Source organism: Pseudoliparis swirei, chromosome 6 (genome assembly GCF_029220125.1).
Source record: "Pseudoliparis swirei isolate HS2019 ecotype Mariana Trench chromosome 6, NWPU_hadal_v1, whole genome shotgun sequence".
NCBI classification, from domain to species: Eukaryota; Metazoa; Chordata; class Actinopteri; order Perciformes; family Liparidae; genus Pseudoliparis; species Pseudoliparis swirei.
The window spans coordinates 11,778,494-11,798,527 of NC_079393.1; the positions used below are offsets into that span (position 1 = coordinate 11,778,494).

The 20,034-nt window shown below is 42.9% G+C and overlaps 2 protein-coding genes across 3 annotated transcripts; one reads left to right on the forward strand and one right to left on the reverse strand.

Annotated features, from left to right (window-relative positions):
* The first annotated feature begins 207 nt into the window (after positions 1-207).
* aagab (alpha and gamma adaptin binding protein) lies at positions 208-3,242 on the forward strand. 2 transcript variants are annotated; one of them, XM_056416390.1, is made up of 10 exons: positions 208-579; positions 898-1,088; positions 1,184-1,280; positions 1,381-1,470; positions 1,580-1,663; positions 1,773-1,852; positions 2,021-2,117; positions 2,238-2,342; positions 2,505-2,554; positions 2,735-3,242. In XM_056416390.1, the coding sequence occupies exons 1-10, from the start codon at positions 474-476 to the stop codon at positions 2,810-2,812; spliced, it is 978 nt and encodes a 325-aa protein (XP_056272365.1). In that variant the 5' UTR covers positions 208-473; the 3' UTR covers positions 2,813-3,242. The 2 variants fall into 2 exon arrangements, with proteins under 2 accessions (XP_056272365.1, XP_056272364.1); XM_056416389.1 differs by having other exon boundaries at positions 210-579; positions 2,018-2,117.
* Positions 3,243-3,539: 297 nt separating this feature from the next.
* On the reverse strand, positions 3,540-19,881 carry smad3b (SMAD family member 3b). Its single transcript, XM_056416388.1, has 9 exons — positions 19,351-19,881; positions 15,139-15,332; positions 14,891-15,025; positions 14,540-14,614; positions 14,398-14,448; positions 11,940-12,152; positions 11,708-11,845; positions 11,438-11,582; positions 3,540-5,348 (listed from the first exon to the last, which is right to left on the reverse strand). Exons 1-9 carry the CDS (start codon positions 19,551-19,553, stop codon positions 5,225-5,227), a joined length of 1,278 nt encoding a protein of 425 aa, XP_056272363.1. The 5' UTR covers positions 19,554-19,881; the 3' UTR covers positions 3,540-5,224.
* Positions 19,882-20,034: the final 153 nt, after the last annotated feature.

Genomic DNA, 20,034 nt, shown 5'->3' on the forward strand with positions numbered 1-20,034 from the left:
AAGGGAAAAACCTCAACTATGGTGCACATTTTATCTTACTATTTAGTATGTACTCTCGCGCTTAAGGTTAACATATATTAATAAGTTATTGGTAGGGTTTTGGGGAGAATTATTTTTTTGTTCTTGCCTTAAAGATAAATTCAGGGCAATAAAACCATTAAAGGCTTCAGTACAGGAAGCGCATTCAGTACAGGAAGCGCATTTAATTTCGGTGTTGACGTTTTCTCACAGTTTAAGCATATAGCGTTAGGTTACACGAGTGACATTTTAGTATCTATATCACGATAATATATTCCCTAATATAAACGCGCATACATATATCGTAAGGCGTTATTAAATAAGCTCTGAAACCTGATTCTTCAGCTTCAGAGTAATCGACGGTTCACCGGAAGAGGCCGTCGCTGAGGCTCAGTCAGAGTTGAGAGGTTATCAACGTCACGTCAAGCTAGCAGGTAAAGCAGCTCGTCCTATTTATGATAAAAATGTCAACTACAGAAGAAGAAGAAACGGAGATGCCTATTCCATGTGTGGTCATCACAAGCTGTGACGGTGGTTTTAAAGAAGAAGAGCTGATAAAACGTAAGTTTAGCTGAGGGGTTCATGGTTTGACAAACAGGCTAATGGTGAACATAGCTAACTCTCTTTTAGCACATGTGACATTTGGTCGAGCATTCATATTTTGAATACAGGTCGATAACTAAAAGCTGTCTGAGGTTGTCAAACCAGTTAGTGGTGTATTGTTTGTGTTGGACAGGTTTAAAAACGGCAGAGGTAAGGCCGAAGGAGACGAGCTATGTGCTTCTTATTTCAGCAGCTCGCCCCTGTGGTCACAACTTCGTCAAACGTATAGCTCTCTACTTGGATGTGTGGTTTATAACAAACGTGTTCTTGCCTCAGATATCCTCAGTTCGAAGACTTTACCCGAGCCGATCAAACGAGAAGAAACAGTAGACTGGTACCCATGGACCATCGACAACAAATATTATACAGCGGATGTCAGGCTATGCGTTGTGCCAAGCACCTTCCATATGTCACCGGAGATCGCCCAGTCCATGCAGGCTTTCATCGCTTATTTTGACAGTTCAGCGGTACGTGACCTAAGAACATGCCGTAGTTTGATCATCTTAACGGTATAGCCTGTGATACATGTGTAATGTTTATTGTATGTGCATGGTGTTTGCAGAAAGACGGTCTGGAAAAGCTACTTCCTTGGATATCTGCGGTGGAAGATCTTTCTCCAGAGGTGCTCATTCTAGTGTGTGAAAGAGTCTGTGAAAATGGTTAGTTCCCCAGCTCTCAATGTCCGTTAGCTTGCAGAAAGCACTCAACTACGATATTAACCGGTACTATATTTCATCTGAAATTAAATTTGTTTTCAAGGGGTCACCAGACATGAAGCACAGCAGTGGTGTTTGGCTCATTCCTTCGAGCTGGTGGAGCTTAGTCCACAGGAATTGCCTGATGAGGATGGTAAGTTTTCCAGATAGCAGGAATTCAAATGACACTACATACATTGTTGTAGTTCTTTATATTATGCATTGTTTTGTACTCATTTACACCATCTGTGTTGCCTTACCAGATGACTTTCCAGAATCCACAGGAGTAAAGAGAATTGTCCAGGCTCTCAATGCCAACGTGTGGTCCAGTGTAGAAATGAAGGATGGTGAGATGACATCACTAATAAAATTACTTATTGCATTTGCACCTATTTGACTATTTAATTAAGCTCTGTGTATGAATGGTATGTGACATAGTATATCTCTATCTGATAGGGCACAATCAGGGCTTCGGTCTGATAAGCACTTTGGTTGCCGCCAGACACAACAACCCACACAGCCGTCAAGATCCACAGGTCAGTGGAAATTTACTTGTCATCATTTTCACTTCCATTAAATCATAATTTAATTTATAGATGTGTTCCTACTTTTTTTTTGTGCATCATCGATTCATTTTCAATTAAATGTGATTTAAATGTTTCAGTGTTTAAGGAATGCTAACCCAAGCTCTTTTTCTGTAGCAGTCTTCCAGTTTGCCAGTAGAGGAGTCGCGTGTCAGTGAGGAGACCAACCATACAGAAAGTAGTGGAAACCCAGAGACACAGGGAAACACAGTTGTTGGTAAGTGATCAACCCGACAAAATCTGTTATAACACAACAATAACGGATTAAGCATGTTCTCCCAACATATGAATCTTGATGATTAGAGGTGACAGTTAATGTTCACCTGTGTTCACACAGATGCAATGACTGATTTGGACATTCAAGAACTCGCTAATCTCACTGCTGGAGATGCAGATGTGGATAACTTTGAACGTCTCTTCAGCAAATTAAAAGAGATGAAAGGTAATTGGGGAATGAAAAGAAAAGGCACAACGTTGTTGTTTTTGGTCATTTTTAAAAACCTTGCTCTAAAAAAAACTTTTTCATTATTGTGGTGGAGGTCCAACACTTTTACAGCTGGTGACATTTATGATGCTTTGGTTTTCTCTGATTTTCAACCTGCAGACAAAGCGTCTTCATTACCTCATGAGCAGAGAAAGGTTCATGCAGAGAAGGTATGCAACTGTCGGACTAGAAAATGTTTATTCTCATAATCTTTGTATCTGCTTTTGTATAAAAAATTATCTATCATAAAAAAAAAAATGTGAGCAAAGTCTCAAACTAATTTTATCTTTACAACCTCGCCTTGCCTCCTTGTTTGTCTATATTGAGTATTTACACAATCTACTCTCCAGGTAGCAAAAGCGTTTTGGACAGCCATCGGTGGTGATGACGATGAGATAGACGGGTTATCATCGGGAGAGGAAAGCTAAAAGCTGTGACTCAGTCTCTTTTCTCCTGGTCCTCCCACAAGATCCAGCGCCCTTGGACTTGCATCTTTCACCTGGAAAGTGGAGATGCTTACAGATGGTACTGTAGGCATAGTTATATTTAGACAGTTTTGATTCTTAAGATGAAATGATTGCAATACACGTGTATAGTGAGCAGCAGTTGAGTATTTTGATTGGGGAGATTAGTGATACCCTGGATCCCTCGCTCGGCTCTGAGCCCTGAGTGAACCGCAACACCTGGTGTTGCAGGTGAAGAAAACTACAAATATGTGGGCTTTAATTTGAGTGTATGTCTTTGAGGTACAATTGTCACATATATTTTAAGTGACATAATGTGCCTTATACTTCTGAGTTGTAAGATGTTAAATGCACATTCTGTTGAATCAACATAAAGACTTGTGATTTAACTTGTTATCCTCCAGTGGTGCATTTGTTGTGAACACAAGACTGTTGCACTACACGAGTACATACAGGTCATGTAGGGCTTGTGAAGAAAAGTATGCAGACCAGAAAAATAGAAACACCTGTACGCTGCAACGAACAACCTGCCATTAATAAAATGATCAGTTGCTGTATTGGACAACATTATACTGGCTTGGTTGAAATACTTTCTCTCATGGGGAGGAGCCAAAATGTATAAAAACACAGTATAGCGTTTAACAAATTGTCACCACAAACTAGCCTCAAGTTGCCCTTGGGTTGACTCACATTCCAGTTTTACAATGGTAGCATTTAATACAGGGCAATAAAATTGGACTGCATTCACGTATCAAGATTTCTATTTTGTTTTGAAATAATTTCACTCAGTTGCAATTCCTTAAATTTTCACAGAACAAAACAATGATCATTTGAGAACAAATTAGGCTACATGACAAAACATGTACATAAGACTTGGAACAGAAAACCACCAACTAAGAACATCAAAGAACACAAGTACTGATACAGAACTACCAACTATACCGACCGCACTGTAGTAGTGTTTAAGTTCAACACTGTGTAAATGTTTGCAATAGATTACATGGTGGCTCCACCTTATGTAAGTGCCAGGTAAACATGGTGGCTTTATAGACGATGACCAAGGACAGCGAGCATATTACCACATGCTGTATATTGGAGCCATGTACATGTAATATACAGTATTTACTAGACAAGCAAATACCACTAGAACTAAAGTATTACACTGATCAACACAGTACATTGGAAGTGCATCATTTACCCACATGGAGCCAAGTGTACGAATGGTAATATGGGACAAGATTTGCATTTGTTTTGACCCAATATGCCATCGATGTTTGAGCCACTGCCATGGTTGCTGCTAGTGAGTAGCCTTCACACTAATCACATGGGTGTCTAAATTCAACCATGAGCGTTCATACTCTTCGTCCCTAAGAGTAATAGCTGGTACTGTAATTCACACTTAAGTGGACCCGCGTTAGAAAAGCCTGCATTTAAGCAGGCCACGTCCTGGTCATCAATGCAAAGTCTTTTTGTGAATCTACCCATGCCAGAGGTCAGTTGGGTCCACGGTTTCAAGCACTGCGTGACTACGAGAAATCACAAGCTTTAAATATTTATGTACAACCATATTGAGGCAATAAAAAAAAATATATTCCCATGCAGGATAGTATGCAAAAATAACTTAGAAAATGTCTTTCACTGAGCAAAATAGTTTTCATACAAGGGTTCTTTTCAAGAAAGAATGGTGCTATAGTTTGAAATAGATAAATTACCAATTACATGATCAATCGGATAATTGACACTTTAATTCATACAGATAAATTAATATGGGCAAAGTACGTTGTACTTAAGACATTAATTAAATATACTCTATTTAATCACTACTCAGAATTAAATTTTTCATCTTAATTTGCGGTTCAATTGACAAATAAGCCTCCTAATTCAGTGAGTACTAAGAGTGGCACTGGGACACTGAAACACCAGTGGTGATGGCATCAATTTGACCTAATACATAGAATCAATTAAAAAAAAAAAACATGTTAAAGGTAACCAAGCTGAAACTGTGCCAAAACTTCAACTTGGAAAAAAACAAACATTTGAATCTCCTTTAAAAAAATCTGTCTGAATGAATAATAAAGAAATGGTGGTTATTCTTTAAAACCTATTGCAAATAGCCTGTGGCTGCCCGTTGAACATATGAACACAAGACAATGTAAAAGTCCTATAATAACAATTAAACGGAGACACAAAATGGTACTGAGGAAAGTGCTATAGAGGCGGGGAAAAATGTTAAGAGACTGCGAGGGATGAGAGTGATTTGATTAATTGTGTCCCCTTCCTTATCATCACAGATGCGGGACTTTTCCTATGTGGTTTGTGGATATGTGTTTGTCTATGTGGATGGGAAGGGGGTTTTCTGGGAAGCTTGTGCTGCTCCTAGGACACACTGGAGCAGTGGATGCTGGGAGAGCCCATCTGTGTGAGAACCTTGTCCAGCCACTGCAAAGGGCCGTTGAGATGCAGTTCTATCCAGCAGGGGGTGCTGGTCACTGTCTGGCGTCTGCAGGGTACAGAGAAGAGGAGGGGCAACACGGTTAGTTATTACTGAGTTTTTCACACTACACATTATAGTTCCACACATTTAAAATGGCATTTGGTTATTATTAATTTGACTACATTTATAGTCACGTATGATCCCACTACATCCTTCTGTATCGGGTCCCTCCTAAGTTTGAGAGGATTTGGCTCTTGATTATAGTCGATGCAAAGATACAGTCCGCCTGTCTTAAGTCATTCAAGTTTCTATCAGATGTTTTCTTCCGAGGTTTTTGGTGCCAGAAATGGAACACCAGTGGGAATCCCCTTTGCAAAAGGTGTCTGAAATGTGTTCACCTCCCACTCCATGTCCCCCCGAATGCATGTCACGAATGCACGCCTGCTGCATTCTTCCGACGTTACTCAACCCTCTCTTGCCGACTCACAGCAGCACCCTCCCCCATAACCCTCTTTCTCCTTTCCAAGTCTGCGAACGTCTTTGCACAACACCCCTTCATTTTTTTCACCACCAAAACAGAAGTAAATTTGCCGACCATAAACACCAAAGCCCTCTCGCATGTTCTTCTTCATTTTGAAGCACGCGGGTACATGAAACCTTTGTGCTCTAAATGTGCGCAGTGCAACGAGCTCAAGGAGACAAGAAGTGTGATGAACCCTTTAAACCGAATGTTTATTGATAACATTAAACCAGCTGGGACCAAGGCAACAGCAGCACCTTGGAAAGCTGAAATACAAGCAGCTAATTGAACGAAAAAGGTGCACAGCATGTCTCGGCTTGGCTGTAAACGGATGTAAGTGCCGCTGTGTCTGCCGAATGAAGTCTTCTGTTGCTGCCTTTGCTATTACTGGAAATTACTTCGCTGCTTCATTTGCCGCATTAGAGCTATTTTAATTTTTGCCATTTCTCAAACATATTATATATATATATTTGTCTTTGTAACTTACACTAGCACAATCATGTGTTGACCTACAATGCCTTTCACTTTTAAGAATTAAACTGTCATAACATACCTGCAAACTCATGAGGGGTGAAAAAGGTGACAACGGGGTGGGGGTCCTCTGCTCTGACTAAGTCAGTGCCCACAAACCCTTCTAATAAGAATATAATAGATGTTTGTATATATATACATATATATATGGCCGCCACACCTTGAAATATTCAGTAATATTTATTTTGCATGGGACCAGGTGTGAATAGGAGTGAGGCCCATTCAGAGAAATCTCTACGGCCCACTTGAGCGACAATCACACAGGTTAACAAGTCCCACGTTACACTATTTTACAAATCAAGTAACTTCCTGAATTTGGTGCACTTGAACACTTTTAACATTTCTAAATTATTTTAGAAATTAATTCCTTTTGTTCCTTATTTTATCCAATAATATATAATATATAATAAACCTTCCCACCCACCCTGTCTGTGATATCCCATCAGAGGCCCCCACCCCGGGAAGTGGCTGAATGGAGAAGGGGTGGGGGGGTTTCTGTGAGATTCACACTGAATTCCTGCTGGAAATCACTTCTATATACAGACTCTGGTTCGGTGCTTCGTGACGTCACTGGTTCTAGCGACGTCACAGCACAGAACCAGAGTCCTTACATGTCATGTGACAATGTTTCCATGGTGACGGACAAGGTCACGGAGATCGAAGGCACTGACAAGAAGTGACTTCCACCAGGAAACCTGTTTAAACTTTATATGCATGTACACTACCGTTCAAAAGTTTGGGATCACTTAGAAATGTCCTTATTTTTCAAAGAAAAGCATTGTTTTTTCAATGAAGATAACATTAAATCAATCAAAAATACACGCTATACATTGTTAATGTGGTAAATGACTATTCTAGGTGGAAACGTCTGGTTTCTAATGAAATATCTCCAAAGGTGTATAGAGGCCCATTTCCAGCAACTATCACTCCAGTGTTCTAATGGTACATTGTGTTTGCTAATCGCCTTAGAAGACTAATGGATGATTAGAAAACCCTTGAAAACCCTTGTGCAATTATGTTAGCACAGCTGAAAACTGTTTGCTGATGAGAGAAGCTATAAAACTGGCCTTCCTTTGAGCTAGTTGATTATCTGGAGCATCACATTTGTGGGTTCGATAAGACTCTCAAAATGGCCAGAAAAAAAGAAGTTTCCTGTGAAATTCGCCAGTCTATTCTTGTTCTTAGAAATGAAGGCTATTCCATGCGAGAAATTGCAAAGAAACTGAAAATTTCCTACAGCGGTGTGTACTACTCCCTTCAGAGAACAGCACAAACGGGCTCTAACCAGAGCAGAAAGAGAAGTGGGAGGCCCCGGTGCACAACTCGGCAAGAAGACAAGTACATTAGAGTCTCTAGTTTGAGAACTGGCAGCTTCTTTAAATGGTACCCGCAAAACGCCAGTGTCAACGTCGACAGTGAAGAGGCGACTCCGGGATGGTGGCCTTCTAGGCAGAGTGGCAAAGAAAAAGCCATATCTGAGACGGGCCAATAAAAAGAAAAGATTGGTATGGGCAAAAGAACACAGGCATTGGACAGAGGAAGATTGGAAAAAGGTGTTATGGACAGATGAATCCAAGTTTGAGGTGTTTGGATCACACAGAAGAACATTTGTGAGACGCAGAACAGGTGAAAAGATGCTGGAAGAGTGCCTGACACCATCTGTCAAGCATGGTGGAGGTAATGTGATGGTCTGGGGCTGCTTTGGTGCTGGTAAAGTGGGAGATTTGTACCAGGTAAAGGGATTTTAAATAAGGAAGGCTATCACTCCATTTTGCAACGCCATGCCATACCCTGTGGGCAGCGCTTGATTGGAGCCAATTTCCTCCTCCAACAGGACAATGACCCAAAGCACACCTCCACATTGTGCAAGAACTATTGAGGGAAGAAGCAGGCAGCTGGTATGCTGTCTGTAATGGAGTGGCCAGCACAGTCACCAGATCTCAACCCCATTGAGCTGTTGTGGGAGCAGCTTGACCGTATGGTCCGCAAGAAGTGCCCATCAAGCCAATCCAACTTGTGGCAGGTGCTTCAGGAAGCGTGGGGTGACATTTCAACAGATTACCTCAACAAATTAACAGCTAGAATGCCAAAGGTCTGCAATGCTGTAATTGCTGCAAAAGGAGCATTCTTTGACGAAAGCAAAGTTTGAAGAAAAGAAATTAATACTTCAAATACAAATCATTATTTCTAACCTTGTCAATGTCTTGACTATATTTTCTATACATTTTGCAACTCATATGATAAATAAAAGTGTGAGTTTTCATGGAAAACACAAAATTGTCTGGGTGCTCCCAAACTTTTGAACGGTAGTGTACATGTTGTGTATGTATATATGTACTTATGTGTGTGCATTAGGGATCCACCGATCTGATCGGCGCCGATCCATATCGGCCGATATGCCCATTATCGGTTTTGATCGGCGTTCTCAAAACGGCCGATCAGATGACGTAACATCTGCGAGAACTATCAGACGTTTCAATCGCCGAGCATCGCAACGGAGACGATGCGCCCGGCGAGGGCCGCAGAGTGAGAGGTCCACGAGGGGATCCTCACCACCGAGCGGCGTCCCCGTCCCCCGAGTTGAATCTCTGGGTCAACTCAGCCGACTCTCACATGTCTGCCCCTATAGACTGATGCTCACGGTACACGCATTCGATCGGGAGCGCGCGAGGATTTTGAAAGTTAGCGGAAGGATTTAAGTGACAACATCCGGTTTTGCAAAGTTAGCGGAAAGAACCACGTGAAACAACATCCGTTTGTCAAAATAAGATGTCGACAAATCATACACTAGCATCTTTATAGATCGTTTCTGAGATTTAGCTTAAATTATGCTAACATTAAAACATTTTTACTGTCCCAAGGAAGAGTTTATAAAAATGTCAGACTTTTTATGTTAAAAAAAGTCCTGTAAATAGATTTCCCCAAGAGTTCCAGGAAATGAATGATGCAGATGTGTTCCATACATATCTGAAATCCACGACAATAGCAATCAAACAATTTTAATGTATCAATTAGGACATTTTTCAAAGTAAAAGTCCTAAATGTTTAAAGAAATCTGTAATTTCTTTAATGTTTGAGGTGCTTTATATTTGTATTTCCTCATAGTCCTAGGCAATAATGCTACACAATAAATAGAATGCTTCAATCGACACCGTGATCGGTATTATCAGATCGGCAGATACTGATTTCAGTGATCGGTGATCGCTATTATCGGTGATCGGCAGATACTGATTTCAGTGATCGGTGATCGCTATTATCGGTGATCGGCAGATACTGATTTCAGTGATCGGTGATCGGCACAAAAAACCTGATCGGTGCATCTCTAGTGTGCATACTACTGTTTATATCTGTCACGGGACACAACATGTGACTATCTAATCTTTCATGGAACAATGTAATTATCAGGCCAGCAGACCATTGTACAATGGTGCTAAAACGCTAGCGCGATTAACATCTGCTAGCTAAACGGCGCTAGCCTTAATTAACTGTCTTCACTTTAACTTCTACAGTTAATAACTGTCAAAATATAAAAGCGAGCGAACATAACATTAATATATATATGGTGCTAATGTATGTTTCTCACCTGTAAACACCAAGAGACTCGCATCAACAGCTGCGTCACTGTCTGTGTTACGCTGGTCTAACTTGTTTGTTTAAGACAAGAATTACGGCACCAGTCATGGCAAAACCCGCTACTGCCCCCTACTGGCGAACACAAGTATAACAATATTTAAAAATCATTAAAATTAGGAAAAATGGAAAAGTAGCACATCTTCAAATTTAAGAAGCTGGAACCATAATTTTTTAAATAATTATTTAAAGTGAAATTATTATCAATTTTTTCTTCTTCTTTTTTTTCTTCTCTTAAGCAACTAATTGATTAATCTAATAATATGTTTAGCTGAACTTTGGTAGTTTTACAACAAAATGTATGAAGTAGAAATATTATTAATGATATAATGATAGTAATAAAAAATATGCGTTGTCATTATATATCATATGGTTAAAGTCATTCATAAACCAACTTCCCTTTCTTTGGCCTGAACAAGGACTCGTGAGCTCTGCTCAGCTGCCTCTACCTGGCTGTCACGAACATAACATAACTTCTATACGATACCTGCCATAAATATCATGATACCAGAATTCGATACAATACCATAAAAACAATGATACCAAAAATACGATACTGGTAAATTTGTCTATAATAGTAATAAATAAAACATCTGTATGGTTCACTTTTTACTAACTTTTTCAACACTTAACAAATGGCAGTATTATAAGTATTAATACAGCCAGATATTAATGAAACTACATGGTTCCATCATAGCATTGATTATACACTGAGGCCGTTAGTCAGTATCTGACCAGATGATACAGAGTTAATCAGGATGAGCAGCTGTAGAGTTGCATAACTTTACAGACTGTCTGCCTTGGAGACAAAGAACTGAAACTTTTCACTTCTGGAATCATCTTTTTCTTCTTTTTTTTAAAGCTGAAGACTTCAAGTCTCAAAAGCTCCGCCACTTCACGCCACTCGCTGTGAGCGCTGCGCAGCGCATTGCGTGCAGACAGCTTGACACGGAGCAGCTCGTGCGCTCTGATCGCGCGCTCTTTTAATGAAGTATTGATACAAAAAATATGCTAAATCACATCGTGTTAACGTACGGGTACTTTGTCAGTATCGCTACACCGTGCAGCGTGACAGCAGCAGATGTAGCTTGCTGACATTCAAGCTAACCTGAACCCCCCAAACGCCGTCGACATCTGAACGCTGATTGGCCGAGACTCGACACGTCCCATCAAAGATGTTTTATTGCGAAAAGCACCACATCACATTTTCTCCGTGTCCCACTCCAATCTCATAAACGCCGGCCGGCCAGTTGAACCCCCCCCCCCCCCCCTACCCCAAAACAAAAACTCTTCGGATCTACACGATTCACTTGGATGACCTATTTTGATTTCAAAACGGTGAATTTCACCGAAAGGTGACAAGTTTGCAGGTATGATATAAACACATATTCAGTCAATAACATGTACATGTCCGAGACAAATATATATAATGCTTTCATATAATTGTGAATTAGTTTGAAATGTATTCATTTACCTGTACTCGACTCCCCAACCCTTGACAAAACTCATGCGAATGGTGCACATTCTGGTGAGCTGGTAGACGGCCTCAAAGCCCTGGTTCACTGACTGGGCCAGCAGAGCAGCAAACTCCTGGTTGTTGAAGATCTTCAGGTTGCAGCCTGCGAAAAGGGAATGTATTATTAGTCGGCATAGGACCGCGATCAAACTAGATTTCAGTATCAAAAGAGCATTAGATCTCAGTTATGTGCCGGTCATGTGTTTATGTGCATCCTCCCATGCTAACCTGGAGGTATTTTGCAGACAGTGGCAGGATGCCAGCCATAGCGCTGGTTGCAGTTAGGACTCTGGACAAAGATAGCACTGTCACTGAGACACTCTGCGAACACCTCTCCTCCAATGTAGTACAACCTCACGCCCCGTCCTTGAAAAGAAAAGATTGTTACTCAGCTACCTGCTGATTATGGCAAGTGTAAATATAAAAGTTAAAGTTAGTCCCTGTGAAATAAAATGAGTACCTATGTGTCTGCGAGTGAGCTCTACTGCCGAGTTGCGGTTGACGTTGGACAGCAAGCCCAAACAGAAGCGTTCAGAGTTGGATGGGTCTGTGAATCCGTCGACAGTGAGGGAGGGCTGGGAGGCATGGAAGGTCTCTCCTACGCGTTGGTTCAGCTCATAGTAGGAGATGGAGCTCCAAAAGGCCGACTCACAGTATGTCACAGGTTGTAAGTCTGTGTGAGCACAGGGTGGGGGTTAGATGGAGAGACATGAGCTGAGATGCAAGTATCGGTTTGGTCCATTAAGGGCATCATGGGAGAAAGTACTGCTTTGTGGTCTCAAACAGCCACTTGATTGTGATGATGCACGCCTCTGATAAAGTTTCCCTTTGATGTTTCTTCAAAAGCTCTTTCCCACGACCCTCATGGCCCGAGCCTGGAATGGCCAAGACATGACGTACATATTTATTGTTTTAACAATGACCTCCTGGTGGCTTTCCACATAGATAGAATAACCTGGCAACCGGATATTATTATTATTGCATTACCTTGAGCTGTCTGCTGCTGGCTTTTCCACACACAAGGACAGACCCAAGACAAAGACTCCATTCATACCATACATCCTCCGTTACAGCCCTGAGGCCGACCCTCCCAGACGTAGGCCACTGCTTCTGTATGGTACCCATCTGTCTGTCTGCGTCATCTTCAAGAGATCCACTATTGTCCCTGTGCCCAAGAATGCTTCTCCAGCATGTATGAATGACTACCGACCGGTGGCCCTCACCTCGGTGGTCATGAAATGCTTTGAGAGGCTGATAAAGGACTACATCTGCGCCTTCCTCCCTTCCTCCATGGACCCGCTGCAGTTTGCTTATCGCCCAAACAGATCCACGGATGATGCTGTCTCCCAGGTACTGCACACCACACTCTCTCATCTGGACAGCCAGAGGGGGGGCTATGTGAGACTGCTGTTCATTGATTATAGTTCAGCTTTCAACACCATAGTCCTCCAGACTGGCCGGCAAGCTGATTGAGCTGGGACTGAACACCCCCCTGTGTGCTTGGATCCTGGACTTCCTGACCGCCAGGCCACAGGTGGTCAGGGTGGGCAGACACACCTCCAGCACCCTCACCCTGAACACAGGATCCCCCCAGGGTTGCGTCCTCAGCCCCCTACTGTACTCCCTGTACACACATGACTGTGTGGCCAGGTTCAGCTCAACACCATCATCAAGTTTGCGGATGACACAGTGGTGGTGGGCCTGATCTCCGACACCGTCGAGAAGGCCTACCTGGAGGAAGTTGCTGATCTGTCACTCTGGTGCCGGGACAACAGCCTCCTCATGAATGTCACCAAAACTAAGGAGCTGATTGTGGACTTTAGGAGGGTACAACAACAGAGGACGTACTCACCACTGGGGATTAACGGGACTACTGTGGAGAGGGTGAGCGGGTATAAATACCTGGGAGTCCACATCACCGAGGATCTGACATGGTCAACAAACACAGACACTCTGGTGAGAAAGGCAAGGCAGCGCCTCTACCACCTCAGGCAGCTGAGAAAATTTAAAGTTTCCCAGAGGATCCTTCAGTCCTTCTACTCTGGAGCTGTAGAGAGCATCCTGACAGGAAGCATCACAGCCTGGTTTGGCAACTGCTCCGCTCAGGACAGGAAGGCTCTGCAGAGAGTAGTGCGTTCGGCTGACCGCACTATTGGACCTACACTCCCCACCCTGCAGGACTTGTACACCAGGAGGTGCAGAACCAGAGCCGGCAGGATCATGAAGGATCCTCACCACCCCAACAACAGACTGTTTCAGCTGCTGCGGTCAGGCAGGCGCCTCCGTAGTCACGCTGCAAGAACAGAGAGACTGAGACGGAGTTTCTTTCCTCAGGCCATCAGGATTGTGAACTCCGACCTCACCAGGACCCCCACATAGACCCACACAACTGCCCCTCTTAGGCACACACACACACACACACACACTTACTGTAAATATTGTGTTGTTTTTTATTGTAAATAGTGTGTACTTGTTGCCCTTGCACATTCCTGCTGAGCATTGCCACTTTCATTTCACTGCACACCCTGTGTGTGTATGTGACAAATAAAACATCTTGAATCTCATACAAACACGCATTTGTAAAACGCCTTGGAGCAAATGTGTGATATTGTGTTGTATTAATTGACTTGTTCATGTCCATGAGCAAAGACATAAAAGAGAAGTTATCCAGATAGCATGTCTAATATAGTCTAATAATATCCTCCTATTAGAGAGCGAGTGAATGAGTCAACAAGGAAGTTGTTGTCATAAGCACAACATAAAAATGTGTAAAATAGTTCATTAATGACGAGAGTTCAGTTTGGTGGGAAAAGGCTGCAGTATTATACCTTACATAATGTCATTACTACCAACCAGATAAGTGCACATAATAAATGATATGCTCTGGAAGTGAAGTTGACCCCTTTGGTTTTGCTTACCAAGATTACTGTTTGTGCGTGACACAGGGTTGGGTGACAGGCTGGGTGAACCTGAAATAGAAGGGGAGTAGAAGTTTGGTTCATGATCAAGATAAGGCATAATTAGAATAGTATGAGCTGTGTGTACTTGTGTGTGACTCACCTGTGTCCATGCTGTGGTTGAGCTGGTGATCATTTGTCTCACCATCCTCACTCAGATACCCTGGTGGTGGAGTTTCTAGAACATATAAACACAAACACTCCTAATCTCATAATTTCACATGTTTTCAAATGCATGTAAAGTAATTAATGCTCTACAGCTATTTTTTGTGAGTAAAATCAAGGCCAATCTTGAACTTTCGAGGCAGAAATATCAATTCACCCAGTATTTTCATACAGCCAAGTTCCCCTTTGTTTGAAACCACAGTTCTCTCCAAATCAAACCAAACTAAAAAGTAAATCATGAGAATAAGAGTTGACAGACTTTTTAGTTTTCGTAAATAAGGTTTCTCACCAGGAATATAGTTACTCTGGGGCTCAATGCCAGCGGGAAAGTTAGTGTTCTCAGGGATGGATGGACTGTGGTCATCCAATGGTGGAAACTCTGCAGGGATATCTGTATGCCGTGGTACCAGGACAGGAGGCAAAACTGGAGACGCACAAATACATTAATTAAATACCAGTTCAGTTCTGTATAAAGTGTGGCAAAAGCATTATTCTAAATTAAGTAAGTTGGATCACGTAGCAATTAACAAAACTCACTTGGCGTCTCCACCATCTGGTAGTGGTAAGGGTTGACGCAGACATCATCCTTCTTTGTGTGGAAGGCAAATTCACAGTGGTCGACAGCCCTCAGCTCATGGTGGGACTGCAGGTCTGGCCAGCGCCACAAGCGACAGTAGATGACATGAGGAAGACCCTTTCTGTGGGAGACCTGGAGACGCCCATCTAAAGATCTGAAAGACAGCACCAAAAAGACTTTAATGGTCAATGCAGATTAAATTTCATCAATCAATGTGTTGCATTGCTCTATGCTCTGACAAATGTTGATCAAATATAACCTTTCCCATCTGTAATTGTTACTGATGTGCTTTTTAATGCTTTGTCATTTACTGTTATCAAAATAATGTAAGCATGACTGAACGTGTTATATGCCAACCTATCCCTCAGTCCTTCCCACACAGTAAAACTGGTTCGGGAACTATCAGCTGGCTGAACAATCTTATGATGACCCCAAACTCCAGATACTCATTTCAGAAAACAAACAAAAGGCAAGCTACAAAGTATTTGGTCTAAATGAGGTCTGAGGCCAACGTCGTCTCTTGTAGATCAAACATGCGAAGTGGGAGTTTAATTATGAAGGGACTTCTTCGTCCCAGTGGGATGAGTTGGGTGCTCCGCCAGGCCAGGCAGGTCATTTCATCTCCTAAATCACCAAAAGGGATTTATTCCACCAAAAGGACGATTCACCCAGCTTCGGCTCAGAAGAGATTAACATTATGGTCAGACTGCAATGTAATCAAGAGAAGTAAACAATTAAGATGCTGCTATACCCCTGCAATAAATATCTAAACTGCACTTAAAGCAAGGCCTGAGAGTTTATCATAAAAGTAGTGAAGTGTATCCATGATTGTAAAAAGCTAAGTACTACTGTGTCCCTAACAACAATAAGATTTCTTAATGGCGAATCAAGTTTGGAGTCCACCAACAGTCCCTGGAAGCTGATATATTGTATCGCTACCTTTCCTATCCTGGCACCTTACCAAGAGCCTCAGTCCATTAGAGAAAAGCTGCCATTAACAGTCGCGACTGATAGCTGCAATCGGCTAAGAGGGCCTCCCGGTGGAGTGAAGTTGTGAGTGGACACGGGGTCGACGTCAGCGGTGAGCACGCCGGGCGAGTTTCTTCGACCACGAGCTTAAACAGATCTCCAAACATTTGGGAAATCCGGACCCATTGAAGGAGAGCTGGTTAATTGGGTAGTCCCGTATCGGGGCTCATCTCTCGGATCTAACGTGATACAGTCAAACTATGATGTTAAAAGTGTGATTGTATGAGAGATGTGTGACTGATGTACAACAATAATGCTACAGTTAAGTGTACGAGCAAAGATATTGCCATGAAACTACGACAAAAAAAGGAAAAAAGGGACTGTAACAAATCTAGGATCTCTCCCCTCACATAGAGTCCAGTGAGGTGATGGCATGTTTACCCTTTGAACTCCACAATAGTTAAGCTCATTGTTGAGCTATCAGACTAGAAACATACGGTTCTCATTTTTGACCATTGCTTGGCCTCTTGTGAAGTACATCAGAGAGGACGTGGCGAGCAAGACAAACAAGTTTGCGTGGGTCTAGTTTCAAGATGGCCTATGCAATTTACAGTATCAAACCCAAATATCATAATGTCTAATCAGAATATACAGTACTCGGCCAAATGACATCTAGAATTATCAAAGCAACATTGCAATTAGACTCAACATTTCTGACTCAGAGGGAATAAGTTGCGTGGCAATCACATCTAAAAATAAAATGTGTGCGCACCTCTGGCAAGTTCATTCAGAAGAGATGGGTTGAGACTCATCCTCCAGCAATGCCTCTTCAGAGGGTGTCTCTTTCTTTGGGTCAGCTGAGGTCAGCCTACCCATGCTTCTGCTGAGATTGGTCTCCCTGATTTGCCCCTCTGAAATGATGACCCCTCTAGCACCTGGACTAAGGCAACACTCCTATTCACCAGAAGAGACAACAACTGGACAGCCAGGGATTCACTGGCATCTCAGCACCAACGCAGTACCTCTCATCCTGTGACGATCCAGAGTGAGAGAAACCGCTTTCTGTTGAAGACTGTGGTCTTGGTACTAACATCAGACAGCACTTCTCATGGCTTTACACGATAAATAAGTGTGCTCTGCCCAGCGCCTATATATGTAAAAACACATGAAGAATGGGAACAACACTGTTTGGAGGGTTTCTGGTAGCATTGTCACGATGAATACCACACACACTGACCGTGTTTACATGCATTCGACTAACTGGCTTAGTCGGACTGAAATCGAATTATCCGTTTCATGGAAACACCTTTGTTCGACTATGTGCGGTCCGACTACGATCCGATTCACACCCCTGGATAACTCGATCCGATCCGGTTGATAATTCGACTATCGCGGCATGTAACGGTGAATTGGATTAGGAACTGGACTTTGCGTCTTTCCGCATGCTTGAGATCCCGCCGCCCTCCTCCCCCCTCCCTCCCATGTCGTGACCCGTAAATCGAAAGAGACGATAAATTGTGCCTGGCCGGCAGAAAACAAACACACAACGCCAATAGCGCCATTTGCATTCGCTGTACTCCTATTAACACCATGGAAGAATAGTAGAGGGATGTAGCTTCGCCTTGCTCTCTGTTCGCCATCTTTCTCGAAATGTTGATGTTGTTGGTAGTGGTGAAGAGGTCAAGCGGAAACGGCTGTATCACCACGAGTTGTAATGAAAACAGCGCCGCCTATCGTATATGACATGCTTTCGGCCAATGATTCGAATTACTCACTGCCATGTACAGTATATTGGGATAACAGCAGATCCCCCAAAAGATAGCATAGTCCGACTAAAGCAAGATTCGAATTATACCATCATGTAAACACAATGACTGGATCTCTGCATCTCCAACAGATAGCAAGACAGCTGTTATTCTGTAAACCTACGGTCTCTAAACCCAGAGATTAAACCACAATCCAAACAGTGGCCCACGCCCTCCCTAGAGCCCAGAGATCTCAAGAACTAAGAAAGGGGTTTTAATAGGTTAACAGCCACACTGACTACAATGCACTACACCATGATAAGGACTATAATAATTTGCTGATTTAATATTCCTTGTGCTTAACAATTAAAGAAATCTCTAGTATAGGGTACATTCTCACTTTTTTTACACTGCCTATTACTAGCAGATCCAAGATCTGTACTTGTCTTATTCACTCGGAGTTAAAGGCTAGAGAGACACAACATACATCTTAAAGAAAATGGGAAAGAGGCATGGTGCCTGATGTGCACATTATTTTAGTGTAACATCCAACTAAGTGAAAACATGTGATTGAGCTGTTGACGCATTCAGACCACTGCGAATACAACAGTGCGTGTGCACAGTGCTGCAGCGCACCCCAGAAAACACGACCTCATATGGCAGCGACGGCTCAGCGGATGTGCATCCCACATGGGGAATCCCAAAGCGAGCCCCGATTCCAGTTCTCCCAGAGGACACACTCCCCAGTCTAAACATCCTGAGTCAGACAACGCGCCTCGACACACCGCCCCTCCTGCTCTTCGGCACACGTGTGAACTGAGGACGGACTTGTTTATGGACTGTGCTGCGAGCGGCCGTCGTGTCAGCAGCTGAAACGTGCTGAGAAACGCCAACTACACTACGAAGTTTGCTAAATGGTATCGGTTAGTGTTGGTCTACCGGTCCTGCTAGCTGTGCTAACTAAGTTAGCACTATGTGACACATTAAAATGCGTATGTGTTGATGGGCAGAATCTCCTTCCCATTTCGTTAACTTACACCAGCGCAACCACCATATAATTTAGCTTTACATGGTTTTATATGTAGAGTTGTCGCTATTTGAGACTGATAACATGCCAACTGTCTCTGGCCTATTTACACAAGATAATACATATGTACGCTGAGAAGCAGTTTGCTTGTTAGCGTTAGCTCCACCATGTAGCTACCGTGTTAGCGTTAAATGTAGCAGCTAAAGCCAACTATAAATGCAATTTTAAAAACCCTGCATGAGATTACACACGTCACATCCTCACCAATGGATTTGGTAATGAACCCGTAGATGTTAACGAAATCAAGTCAACAGGGAATTGCTTCGCTGAACTAAAGCACTTCTAATATTAGCTCAATTAACTAGCAAGCTACGTAGCTCCCGTTAGCCGTCGTCAGCCTGCGCTCGCAGTTCAACGGTGTGCGTCCTGACCTGGGGATGTTGATGCATTTCGTGTTCACGTTCTGTGTCGTGATGGCTTTCTCCAACTCGTCCAACTGTCCCGTCTTCTTCAACTTCTTCACGAGACTTTTGACCGCCTTCTCGCACCATTTCTCCTCCTGCCCGTTCTGCTCTCCCTTCTTCCAGCCGAGAAGCCTCTTCACGATTGGAGGTGTGAACGGCAATATAGACATGTTTTTAAGAAACCAGCTCACCGGCCGACAACTTGCGACGCTACACCGATTTGATTCCCAGGATTGCTAACATTACCGTGTTGACGTTGCTGTAAAAACAACTACGATAGCTGGTTCGCTTAGAGAGGTAAACTCCCGGACGGGCGAGTGGCTGGTCGCTGCCGGGGACTGAAGCAGCAGCGGCGGCGGCTCGTGTCGCAGGTTAACTCCGGAGCAGCTCCTCCGCAGCCCGGGCTGCTGCTCTGCCCCTCCTCCTGCTCCTCGGTCAGCTGGTCTGTCCTCCACCTGCATCGGCTGAGTGTCAAGAAGACGTGACCATGTTATTCTATACAATAAAGGCCGCCGCTAATTTAAACATTGTTAAATATTGATTAAAGAAAGCTTATTTTCAAGGTTTTTAAGTTCTGTTGAAAATCAATTGAATTATGAATCAACTAAACTAACGCCTTGATAAAATCACTCTGATAAACTAGTTACACCA